Below are 13,436 nucleotides of genomic sequence, written 5' to 3' on the forward strand. Positions count from 1 at the left end.
AGGAAGGAAGGAAAGAAGGGAGAGAGGGAGGGAGGAGGGAAGGAAGGAAGGGAGGGGAAGAAAGGGAGGGAGGGAGAGAAGGACAGAAGGAAGGAAGAAATGAAAGAGGCAAGGAAGAAAAGAAGGAAAGAAGGGAGAGAGGGAGGGAGGAAGGAAGGAAGGGAGGGAGGGAGAGAAGGAGGGAAGGAAGGAAGGGTGGAAGGAAGGAAAGAAGGAAGGAAGAAAAGAAGGAAAGAAGGAAAGAAGGGAGAGAGGGAGGGAGGAAGGAGGGAAGGAAGGGAGGGAGGGAGGGAGGGAGGAAGAGAAGAAGGAAAGAAGGAAGAAAGAAAGGAAACATTTATTGAGTCCTTACTATGTGCCAGCACTACGCTAAGCACTTTATAAATATTATCTCATTTAATCCTCACAACAACGCTGCTAGGAAAGTTCTGTTATTATCCCCATTTTAGAGTTTAGAGGCAGACAGAGGTGAAGTGACTTGCCCAGGGTCACACAGCTAGTAAGTGTCTGAAGCTGGATTTGACCTGCAGTCTTCCTGACTCCAGGCCCAGCACTCTATCCACGGGGCCACCTACTTCCCCCAGCAGGGAAGATTACAGTTTCTGGAATCTCGAGAGCTAGATGTTCAGTCCCTGAGAGGACAACCAGACACTGGGAAGTCAAATGCCTGGATCCTGACAAGGTCACCAGGGAGTTGGAGGCTGGGCTTGCTGGCTCACCTCGATGAGGAAGTCCCCCATCCGAAGGCCTGCTCTCCAAGCCACACCGCCCTCATCCACAGATTCGAGGTACTGTAGGGCAGGGAATGCTGGGGTGGGAGTGAACTCCTCGATGGGGGTCTGCGCTGCGGGGAGGAGCAGAGAGGGTCGGTGGGGAGGGGGGAGGAGCCGGAGGAGGGCCCAGGAGCCAGACCCAGGCTCCCAAGGTAGCAGAGCTGAGGAGCCTAACCCCAACCCCTTCCCCATTCCCTGGGCTCAGCAAACAGCCTTTCTACCCCATTCCTAGTACTCACCCTTGGCCCCCCGTAGCACAAAACCGAACCCCTCACTGTCCTTCTTCTGTAGCAGGACGGTCTTCTCCTTAATGATGTAGTCACTGTGTGTGGGAAAGGGGGGGGATAAAGAAGAGTGGAGTCAGCCCCAAGCTCCTTGCTTCCATCCCTCGCTCTAGGAGGCCCACTATTGTAGCAAAGGCTCCCTCTAGTGACCCCTCCATGTTTCCTAATACTCCTACTCTACAGTCTGATTTGCATCAGCAATAACCCACCGTGCACTCCAAAGTGCCCAAAGCCAGAATGCTGCCCTCATACTGAGATCTCTTGTGCGTTGAGCAGGACCTCTCTGCAGGTTGGTGGGGGGAACACAGCACAGGTGGCCAGAGTACTTGGCCATTGAGATCCTTGAGTCACCAAAGTAATGACCCTGTACCCTTCCAACATATTCTACTAATGGTCCCAGGGCCTTCCAATGATGAAGCTCCTTGTTGAATAGGCCAATAATGTTCCTTATGCAAATACCCTACTACAATCCAATAATGCCTCACCACATAACAAGCATACTCAAATAAGTCCAGTAACACACTCAATATTTTCACTAATACTCCAATTCACATTTGTGCCTCATCAGCAATACCAAGACAGGCACCAAGTATATTCTAATAATGCCTAGGCCACCCCAATAATCTCTACTGCCAAGACCCACTTCGCATGGGCTTTAGCAATAGCTCCACCCATGGCCTATGTCCAGAGAGCCAGCATACCTCAGTAATGATTAGACATGCACACTCTAAAGTTATCCAAGCACCTTCTATAACATACGCAGACGTACCCGGGCGATGATGTCACCAACAAGGTCATTCATAAGGTGCTTTCTACGGAGTTTCTTTCTAAAGCATTTGCCTCTATGGTCCATTATTGGATTATATAGAATTGGTTTCCAAAGGGAAGGGAGATCATGAATGCCTTGTTATTTCCCTTTTATACATGAGAGGGAAGCCAGGGACCAGGAAGAGAAAATCATTGGTCTAGGTTCACACAGCTAAGACATACGAGATCCAAATCCTCCGAATCCAGGGCTTCCTTGGGCCATTAGGTTAGTGAATCCAATCACTTCCCACCCATACAAGAGTGCACCAAATAGAAGCTACTTAAACCTAGCCATAGACCCCACATATTCCAGTAATGACCAAATTTACATCCATTGCACTCTAGTATATTATCCTCCCCAGATGTTCTGGTAATCCCAAGATTCCCACATGCTCCAAAATCCAGGTATAGCCTAAGTATGCTCCAGTTATACCCAGTTCAAGATAAATCCAGGGTATGCCAATAATACCAAAATATAGCTCTAACATGCTTCAGTAATACTCAAATATATATGCTGCAATAATATTGCATACTCTAGTATGTATCAGTGATATCCAAATACTCCCTTTAACAGACTTCAGTTCCCAACTATCCCCCATTCCTGTCTTATCCAATCACCCACACAGTGTGCTTCAATAATGCCCAAACATGCACCAGACCCACTCCAGCAAATAGCCATAGATCTCAGTACAGGCCAACATACAGAAACACCACAAGCAGACTTCAGAAATAGCCAAGCACATACCCATCATACAGTGCTACTTAGTATATTTCAATAATATGCAAACAGCCATGTATACTATAGTATACTCCAATAATATACTTGACTACCCCCCAAAGCTCCTAAGTATAAGCTAGCAAATGCCATTACATCCCAAGGATAGTCTAGAAATGCCCATCACACATGCAGCCATATGCCATGATACCAACACCCTCAACTCAATTTAACAGAAAGCATCATTAAGAACCAACTATGAGCTGGGCACTATGCTAGGCACCAGGGTAACAAGGAGAAAACCATAGTCCCTGTCCTCAAGCAGCTTACATTCTATAGGGGCAAAACAATGAATAACAGAGAAGTCGATACCAAATCTATTCAAAGTAAATCCAAAGCCATTTCAGGGGGAGGGTGTAAAACGCACTGACCCTTGAAAGGATCAGACGGGGGCTTAGGAGGCCTGTGGCCCTTGAGCCACATTTTCAAGGGAGCTCGGGATTCTAAGAGGCAGTGGGAGGGAGGAAGAGCATTCCAGGCATGGGAAGCAACAAAAAAATTTATTAAGCACTTCCTTATGCTAGGCACAAGGAACTGGATTGGTGGTAAACCTGTTATTTCCTCATTGTGCAAACTCCTTTCACCAAGGGAGAAAGCACTCCTCTGTAATGCCCAGTCCTCATGGACTGAGAGCATCTAAGACACTTGTGTGGAATCACGCATCTAGTCTGCTAGAGGCAGACTTGAACCAGGGTCTTCCTGGCTGCAAAATCACCACCCTATGCACTATACCTGGATACAAAAAGCCCAAAGGAAACAAATTGTAATATCCAATTGATATGCCCCAGGATACTCCAATCAAATGCAATTACACACCTGTATTTTCTAGTAAAATCCAATCCCAGACCAAATATACATAAAATTAATTTGATTAATAGCAGATCACATAGCCCACATATTACCCAAGCATTCCTGGAGGATATTCTAGTAACACACAATCAGAACCCCAATATAATTCAATAAACTTCTATCGTGCTGGCTACGTTCCAACAATGCCCAAATGTGCCTAGAATAGACCAGGAACACTCAAAGCACCAATGAAGGGTATCCAAATGGCCCATTCAAACATGCGTGACACAATTATGTATTCTCTATATTTTCGTACAATCCCTCTAGGCACAAACTCCAAGATCCTTCAGGATTACCTCTATATCCCAGGATATATAGATATACATAGACACAAAAATCCCTGTGGTGCCCAAACGAATCTTCATCGTATACTAATACCTTCCATAACACACCAATATACTTAATTTCCCCCATAATTGCAGGAAAATATCATTACATACCATAGTATATTCCCATAACACTCTCCTTATAAATACCCCAATACTCCAATAATATTTCCCACATATTTCCTTATCTTCTAGTAGTACACACACGTATATGCCCTGCCTTCCATAGTAGACTCCAGGATAATATACACTCATGCCCCAGGTTGCAGCCCCCACAAATATACTATGCTCAAGTCTAGCAACCACTGTGATCTGTAGCTGCATTAAGAGACACCAAATGTGGAGATTAAGGAAGGGGCAGGCTCCCTGGGTGGGTGGGTGGGGTCTGTTCTGCCTTGCCCTGGTCTGACCATACCCAGGTGCTGGGCTTAGTCACTGGCACCAAGTTTAGAAAGGAGGGCAGCTAGTCTCACCAGGAACTTTGAGGCTATAGCCTGGGATCTGATGATATTTAGGTTGGAGAAGAGAGAAGTCAGGGCAGACATAACTGTTTTCAAGGTGTTGAAGAGATTCTGCTTGATTTGCTACCCCCAGAGGGCAGACAGAATAAGGAAAATCAGGTAAAGGTTTCAGAGTCATGGACTCGATGGAAAGAATCAACTTTCTGACAATCTGAGGCATCCACACGTGGACTGCGCTGTCTCAGCAGGCAGTGGGTTCTTCCTCACTTCACAGGGATGCTGGATGACCACTTATCCACTCTGTTCCAGAGGGGGCTGTTGGTCAGGTATGCCTGGTCTCTAAAAATCTGTGGTAGAGGGGGACAGCTAGGAGGTACAATGGATAGAGCTCTGGCCTTGGAGTCAGGAGGACCTGAGTTCAAATCCAGCCTCAGACACTTGACAACCACTAGCTGTGTGACCGTGGGCAACTCACTTAACCCCGAATGTCTCGCCCCCCAAAAAATCTGTGGTAGCATGCACCCCTGGACACAAACCTTCAGCCCAACTTAGCGGCCTTGTAGACCTTGTGGCCATATATGGCGCACACCTTCCCAGGGTGCTTCTCCAATGTGACATAGACTCAACCTCCAGCATTCCATCTTCCTCCATAGCATACCCCAGTCTAACATGAACCTAGACCCTAACATACTACCTACAATACATTATATCCTGCCCCCCTACAGTACATACATGCTCTTACCCCAGCACACAGCCCACTTCAGGATAACATAGCTACCTACTCTGACCAGAACATTCTATCCATCAAATGGCACATTCCAATATAACCTCTGCACTCTTGCCTCAGTATACCTCCCACAACATGACAGACTCCGTTGTTACATACACACACTTTGTGACCCCTGAGCTGCTCTCACTTAAAACACACTGCAGCATAACAACACATGCACACACACGATAGTGCCTCTCACAGACCTCCCTACACAATATGCTTCTGTCCTGCATGCATGCACACACACACACACACACACACACACACACACACACACACACACACTGATCCCAGTAGGCTTTACAGTGTGATGCAGTATAACACGAACATACACAGTTATGTGCACACCCACTCACATGGTACATCAGCATATGTACACAATGTGTACCCTGGAATGATCCATTAGAGTCCAGCCCTCCACCTTCATAGCAGATACCAGAGATCAAGCACTTCTGTAGCTCAGTGGGAGGGAGCCTCGATGCTCCTTATAGGTTTGAAAAAGAAGTGTGAGAAAGAGACAAACATGCATTCAAGGATCACACTCGTGAAAACAAGACCAAGGAAGAAGGAAGGAGTTCTTTGGGAGGGTGGAGGCAGAGGAGGGGAGAGGGTATCAAGGCCACCTGCCGTGGGTCTAGCCACCACAATCCCTAGTGCCTCTTCCACACCATTGCTGCCAATACCCCCTAAGGAGGCAGTGTGCCACAGTGGAAAATGTTCTGGATTTGGAGTCAGGGCAACTGGATTTGAATCCCAGCTCTGTTGCTCCCCACCTGTGTGACCTTGGGCAAAGTATTTAACCTCTCTGGGCTTTAGCCCCTCATCTGTAAAATAAGGAAGTCGGATGAGACATCTTTCCCAGCTCTAAATCTATGATCCTGGGATTTCATATTTCCTTCAAGCACTCCCATATCTTTCCTCAACCTCTTGGTTCCTGACACACTCAGGATCCCCTTCCAAGTTTCTGGATCACCCCACACCATCTCCCTATAGTTCTCACAGTCTCCAGTAACAGCCACATATCTCTCTCCTATCCCTTCATCATTCCCCACATCTTTCTTACACTCGCTACATCGAACCTTCACCTTCCCATAGTATATTCCCCAACCTTATACCCTCTAATACCTCGGTATCCCTTTGGTAATCTCACAACCTCAGTCCCTCCCTCTCATCCTCACATCCTTATATCTGCTTTCATTTATGTCCACATCCATATCCCCATATTCCTTTTATCTTTCCCCTAGAATCTTCCCACTCGGGATAGTTTCCTTATGGGGAATTCTGTACACCAATGAAATCATAGATAGAGTAAAAAAATCTCTCCACACTCCTTGCAGCTCCTCACTCTGCTCCTTTACCACTGTGTTCTCCTCCTCTTCCACATAACCTCTTCTCCCCATCCTCCTCACAAGGCTTGGAGCTCACCTCATCCTCATATATCCTCCTCATATTCCCTAGATCCCCATATTGTCCTCGCCCCCTGTATCTACTCCTTACCTATATCCCCTTCTTATTTCTCCTCTCCTCATTCACCATAGTCTTTTCCCACCCTCCATGTCCAATCTCCTCTATGTCCTTTCATTTCCCATATTTCTCTCACCTCCTGAATTCTCCAAACCTTCAAATTCCCCTTAAACACCCCATAATGCCTTTACCCTTGCTATTATTAAAACTACTGTCCTCATCGCCTTCTCTTATGCTGCATCCCTCACGTCTCTATATACTCCTGCCTAGATGCTTTCTTATTTATCCTTCTTCAGTATATTCTGTCTGCATCCCCTGTCTGCCCTTCCCAGCACCCCACTCATGTGGGCACATCTGGCATGCCTTCACTCAGGCATACTTCCAAAGACCCCTGCAGGATCACTCAGCATTAGGGCCTGGCCCACATGTCTCCCACACAGAGAATGCAGCACCTCCTTCCTCTCCTGCCCCTCCACCCCCAGCCCCCACCCACCCACACACTCACACTCATTCAGAATCCCTCCCACACCAGTATGCAGGGGCCCATGAGCTTCCCCACCTCCTCCCATGTGTGCTAGCTTCTCTGAGTGATGTCCCAAAAAGCAGGGGCATCATCTCCCCACAGAAACATTGCAAACAGTGTGTGAACACGGACGAGGATAGGACTGAGGAGAGGGCGGGAGGGAGAGAAGGTCCTGCACGTGGACAGACAGACAGACAGACAGACAGACACATGCTGATTTACAAAAACATATGAACATACAAGGTACACAAATACAATGACACTCCAACAGACCCTTGTATCTACACTTGTACTGGCACTCAGAGACCAGAGACCCTAGCACGTATAAACATTTCTGTGACAGATAGATAGATAGACAGACAGACAGACAGACAGACATTCAGACCTGGAAAATACACATAATATTTGGAGCACACACATCAGGGACAAGAAGAGGTACATAGGTTCTTGAGGAGGTACATGGAGACAGAAGACAATCATGACAGAGACATGGGGAAATTGCCATAGAGTAGAGACCCCAATGCTTGGGAACAAGCACACAGAAGCATATCTCATCTCTGGACACTCCCCTCTGCTCACACACTGTAACACACATGGTCTCCCTAGACATGCAGGATATTGCTCTGAGATATATGCCATCACACAGGAATATATGGACAGAGACCTAGATACATAGGACTCTTGGGGTCAGACAAAAATCCACCATTTTACACATACACATGCACTTCTCTCTCTCTCTCTCTCTCTCTCTCTCTCTCTCTCTCTCTCTCTCTCCTTCTGACACAGTCGCATAGTGACATGCAGTGAGGGAAAGGGGAGGGGAGGGAAGGAGGGGGCGGGGTGTGTGTATGATAGGGGGGCGGTGAATGACTGTGAATGGAGAGAGGGGGATGAATGGGGTGGAGGGGTTTGCTGGCTCTGGGAGGGGTGAATGGGAAGATGGGGGAAACAGAGGGATGGAAGATTGGAGGAGTGTGTACATGGAGGTTCAATTGGAGTGGGAAGACAGAGTTGGGGAGCTGAGTGATGTAGAGGGGTGTCAGAGGATAGCAGAGAGGGGAGTTTGGAATTCTAGAGTAGATTTGTGGGGATAGTGCATAGGGAATCTGGGGTACAGAGCTAGAAAGAGAGAGAAGACTCTGGGAAAGGGTCTGGAATAAAGGTGATGCTTGGGTTAAGAAGGCACTGGGCACTGGGGGGAGAGTCTGAAGAGTTTGGGGGAAGCAGGCAAAAGGCTCAGTAGCGAGTTGGGCAGAGAGGTCCTGGCAGGGAACTGTAGAGACAGGGGAAAGGGACAAGGGTTAGAGAGATGGAAAGATAAGGAGAAGGGCTGGGAAGAGAGAGGTAAAGATGAGAGGATCTGAAATGGGTCCCATTGGGGCTAGAGAGATGAAGGAAGTGAGGGCTAGGGGTTGGAGAATGGGAGGTAAAGAGAAACCCAAGAGGGTCTGAATAGAATGGGGCCTTTTGATGGGGGAAGCTAAGGAGAGGGATGGGGGTGGGGAAAGGAATATGTAGACAGTGGTGCCCTGGGATTAGGGGGCACCAGGGAGATGGTTCTCAGGGGCCTGGAGAGTCGAAGAAGGACATGGGATTGGAGAGATAGAGAGTAAAGGTAGGGGCCCAGCGTGAAAGGACTAGAGATAGTGTTCCTGAAGTTGGGGGAGGGGTTCTGGAGCAACCGGATGGGTTGGAGAGGTGGGAAATTAGGAGGGGGCTGCGGGGTAACGGCAGAATCCAGTGAAAGTGTTGGGGGAGGGAGAGGCAATGAAGAGGGAGTCCTGGGAGAGGGGAGGTAAGGGGGTTTGTGGCCCAGGGGGACTGGAAAAAGAGATCCTGGGAAAGGAATCCATCCAATGGGAGGAGGGGAAAAGGGGGTGTTTGGGGGCTCCATTACCTGTAGATATACCAGACGCTGCGCCGCCGGGGCCCCAGGGCCGGCCAGCTGGAGGACAGGGGGGGCGGCTGCGGCAGGGGGGCCCCCCCTTCACCGCTACTGCCACCGGCCGCAGACAAAGCCATCGCCTTGGCCCCGGCCCCGGTCCCGGCCGCCCCCGCGTCCCCCGTGTCCGGGCCCCCAGGCCCCACCTCATGCTGACCCGCGCCGGGGGAGGAAGGGGGCACGACCCCCCCCCGGGGGGCAGGGAGGAAGGGGGGTAGGGAGAGGGAGGCTCACATGCTGGGGGGGCGAGGGGGGCTGGGTTCAATACCACGGACAGCGCCGGGTTCAGCACCAGGGACAGCGCCGCCGGTTTCAGCCCCGCTGACAGAGCGGGAGGCAGGCGGGCAGGCGCCTGGTTTTAACCCCTTGGCATCCTGCGCTGGGCTGCGTAGGGGGGCTGGGAGTGAGGAGGGGGGGAGGGGAGACCTGGAGGGGAACGCAGGGGCCCCCTTGGCGGGAGAAGGGGGAGGGGCGAGAAGGGGGGGAGGAGGAGAAGAAGGGGGGAGGCACTTCCGGTCTGGTTCCCCCCCCCTCCACTTCTCCTCCCTCCAGAGCCCTCCCGCGCAGGTGCAGACTGAGAGAGAGAGAGGAGAGAGGGACACACAACACAAAACAAACCACACTGCACAAGCGGGGCCAGAGAGAGCACGACAGGCACACAGCAGAGTGTCCTAGTGGAGCCATCTACCGACACAGCACAGTCAGGGCAGAGTGAAAGAGCCCACCGCGGCCTGCTCCAAGACAGGGCCTCTCCCTCTCAGGGTCTCTCTCTGTCTGGCTCCCTCCCTCTCTCTCTCTCTCTCTCTCCTCTCTCTCTTTCTCTCTGTCTCTGTCTCTCTCTCACAAACACAGACACAGACACAGACACACACACACACACACTCTGACACACACACACACATGCAGACACACACACAGACACAGACACACACGCAGACACACAGACACACACACACACAGAGACACACACACACACTCTGACACACACACACACACTCTGACACACACACACTCTGACACACACACAGAGACACACACACACTCTGACACACACACACAGACACACACATGCAGACACACACACAGACACAGAGACACACACACACACATGCAGACACACACACACGCAGACACAGACACACACACAGACACACATGCAGACACACACACTCTGACACACACACGCAGACACACACACACAGACACAGACACACACACAGACACACACACACACACACACGCAGACACAGACACAGACACACACAGACACAGACACAGACACACTCAAATGGAAAGAGATAGCCAGCCTGAATCATACAATGTTGATAGGGGTACAGAAAGAGTTTTAGAGTCTCAGGAAGATGATTCTCAGCTGCCAGCGCCACAGCAGCATGAGGGTGATAGAGAAATAGGCCCACAAGGCACAGTAGGAATGCAAGGAGAGAGAGAGAAAGAGAGAGAGAGGGAGGAGGGAGACAAGGACAGAGTTAGAGAGAAACAACCGGGGGGGGGGGGATAGAAACACAATAAGAGGCCCAGAAAGGGGGACAGGAAAAGAGAGGGGCAGATAGGAAGGAGCTGGCAAAGACAGAGGGAAAAAGGAAAACCAAGAGACAGAGAGAACCACTCAGGCACTTAACTAGGGCCAGAGAGAGAAGTCTTCCTGGGGGGTGTGAGTAGGTCCAAATGCCTCAGACATAAATACAGGTGTAGGATAACACAGTCCCTCTTTCCATATCTTCCTTTTTCCCTCCATCCACCCTCAAACCCTTTTCCACTGGCCAGAACACAGACACACAGGTTTGGGACACATTTAATGTAACAACACCATCAATGCAGGACCTTCTTGAGTTTGATCTAAGACACTAAACTGAGCCTCCTTCTCCCCCCGCAGGCTTCTGTCCTGGGAGCAGAGGTAGCCAAAGCCTCCCAGAGACCCAGATGCAAAGGCATGTAGAGACACAGAGTTAGACAGAAAGACAGACAAGAAGCTAGGCATATAGTAAGGCAAACACTTCCAGAAAGCACACGTGGGCATACACATACACACCCATTCCCTGCAAACACACAGCCACTCACAGGGACACATATGGATATTCAGATAGATTCAGGAACATGCCCATGGAGACACACAAGCATGTATCAAGACAGACATACACACTTGGAAAAAACACACAAATCAACAAAGTCATAAGCAGAAACCCAAGGAGAAAACACACATAAACAGGGTCACTCACACACTAAGACATAAGGACATGTGGACACACACTAGAAGAAAAGTACCTGCCCATACTCACAGTCATACACACATAAAAACATACATTCAAAAATTATTAAAGGAACACAGCCACTCCCACTCGGACAGAAGCATGTATCTGTATACATATATTGATCACCAAGACACATGTACCCTGTCTTAATCATGCTTGTATGGCTTTGCACGCAGTAGGTGCTTAATAAATAGTCATGGAATGAATGGGTGAGCCATACCCACTTGAAAATACATTTTCAGGGAAATATACTCATATTCACATATATTCCCAGAAATACATAGGTTCATAAAGGTATACTAGCCTTGGGAGCAAGAACACACACACACACACACACACAGACAAACACACCACACACACACACCCACACAAGTCGTTCCCCTTCCAGACCCCTTCCTCCCCAAAACAAGTTCAATCCCTTGCATCTACTAGTTTCAGAAGATCTAGACAGCGGGTGGAGAGAGAAAACAAGCCAGTACATCTTTTTACCAACCCCCTCCTCCCTTTTGTCCCCAATTCTTCCCGGCCCAGGCCCCCAGGGCTGGGACATTTGTCCAATGCACCAGCCTGGGTATAAGCATTAGGGAGATGGGACATCTGCTGATTGTTTCCCCCAGCTTCCGACCCTGGATTATACAGACACCGAGAAGCCACAGAAGGTTGAGACATATTTGTTTCCCATAGCTAATTCTGGCCCTACTCAACAGAGTCAAGACTCCCCTCTAAGAGGACTCCCTTGGGAGAAGGAAAAGGGTCCGCCTTCAAGGAGAGGCAGCTTGGCAGGGGTGGGGTGGGGGGTGGGGGAGGAAATGGTATGTAAATAGTATGCCGGACACCACTCTAGGTTCTAGTCTGAACTCTCCTTCTACTTCTAACTCTGCCAGCTACGTGATCTCGCCTTCTCTGGGCTCAGCTTCCTCCTTGACAAAGTAAGGAGGTAAGACAAGATGACCTCAAATGGCCCTTTCAGATAGAACAATCTGTGAATGGGCTGGGTCAATGGGGTTCAAAGGTATTGGAAAGTTAGGGAGGACAGAAGCAGGGGGATTGGGAGAACTCCTTACCTGGGGGCGTCAAAGCTGTCGTAAGAGCCCACGGTGTAGTGTCGGAAGAGCCTTTTGGCTTTGTCACTCCTACTTTCTGGATGGGAGAAGGGTCGGGGGGAGAACCTGAGTGACATCCCTAGGTCACTTCCTTCCTTCCTTCCCTTACTCCACCCACAGCCTTCTTTCTCCCCTTGACAGATTTCCCATCAATAGTCCAATCCCCTCACCCCCAATCAAGGAAAGGGAGGTCGTGTTACCTTGCTTTCCCTCCTGGGAGCGATTAGCCACCTCCTCTAGGCACTCTGAGGGGAACCAGCCAACTCGACCTTTGACCTGACCTTCCCAGAAGCCTCCTTCCCCGATGCTGAGCACTGGGCCAGAGGGTAAGACAGGGAATGGCATTCAGAATCTGCTCACCACCTTCCCACCATCCAGCAGCTTTCCCCCATAGCGTGCACAGACCTCTACAGCCCCTCCCCCAATCAACAAGTCCTTAAGCTTAAAGTTAGACATGACCCTCTTCTTGTTTGCATTGCAGAAGATTCCTGGGCAAGTGAGGAGTGGATGACATGATCTCTGAAGTCCCTTCAGCTCTGACACTGCTTGACTGTATGCAGTAGCCCAGTGGGTCATCCCAAGCTTCTGGCCTTCAAGGGAGAGGACGTGCTCTTCTCCTCTGAAGGTCAACGATACCCTGCCCCCACACCAAGTATCTCTCATTTGTCTCAAAAACTTATAATCAGTTGTTAGGGAATTTCTTTAATCTCTCCTCGAGCCTCTTTCTTCCTTTTTTCCTCTTCTTCCCTTCCTTCCTTCTTCCTTCCTTCCTTCTTTCTTTTTTTCTTTCTTTCTTTCTCTCTTTCTTTCTTTCTCTTTCCTTCTTTCTTTCTTTTTCTTCCTTCCTTCCTTCTTTCTTTTTTTCTTTCTTTCTTTCTCTCTTTCTTTCTTTCTCTTTCCTTCTTTCTTTCTTTCTTTTTCTTCCTTCCTTCCTTCCTTCTTTCTTTCTTTCTTTTTTTCTGTTTTTGGCTTATATCACCTCTGGGGAGAAAAGATCCTAGATCTATCTCCTCATCCCTTTATCTCATAAAATGATAACATTTCAATTGGAAGTAACCTCAGAAGTGATCTTCACCCTATGCAGGCA

General features: G+C 49.2%; 1 protein-coding gene across 1 annotated transcript in view; it reads right to left on the reverse strand.

Annotated features, from left to right (window-relative positions):
* The window catches only part of SHANK1 (SH3 and multiple ankyrin repeat domains 1), a 74,563-nt gene that overhangs the window by 33,287 nt on the left and 27,840 nt on the right, over positions 1-13,436 (reverse strand). The window contains exons 13-16 of the mRNA XM_027860896.1: positions 12,550-12,663; positions 12,311-12,386; positions 1,013-1,095; positions 720-844 (exon numbers count right to left, since the gene is read on the reverse strand). Of these exons, the coding sequence (XP_027716697.1) occupies positions 720-844; positions 1,013-1,095; positions 12,311-12,386; positions 12,550-12,663 (398 nt within the window). The remainder of the gene's footprint in view (positions 1-719; positions 845-1,012; positions 1,096-12,310; positions 12,387-12,549; positions 12,664-13,436) is intronic.

This window comes from Vombatus ursinus, unplaced genomic scaffold (assembly GCF_900497805.2).
Source record: "Vombatus ursinus unplaced genomic scaffold, bare-nosed wombat genome assembly UNPS02014308.1, whole genome shotgun sequence".
Lineage (NCBI taxonomy): Eukaryota > Metazoa > Chordata > Mammalia > Diprotodontia > Vombatidae > Vombatus > Vombatus ursinus.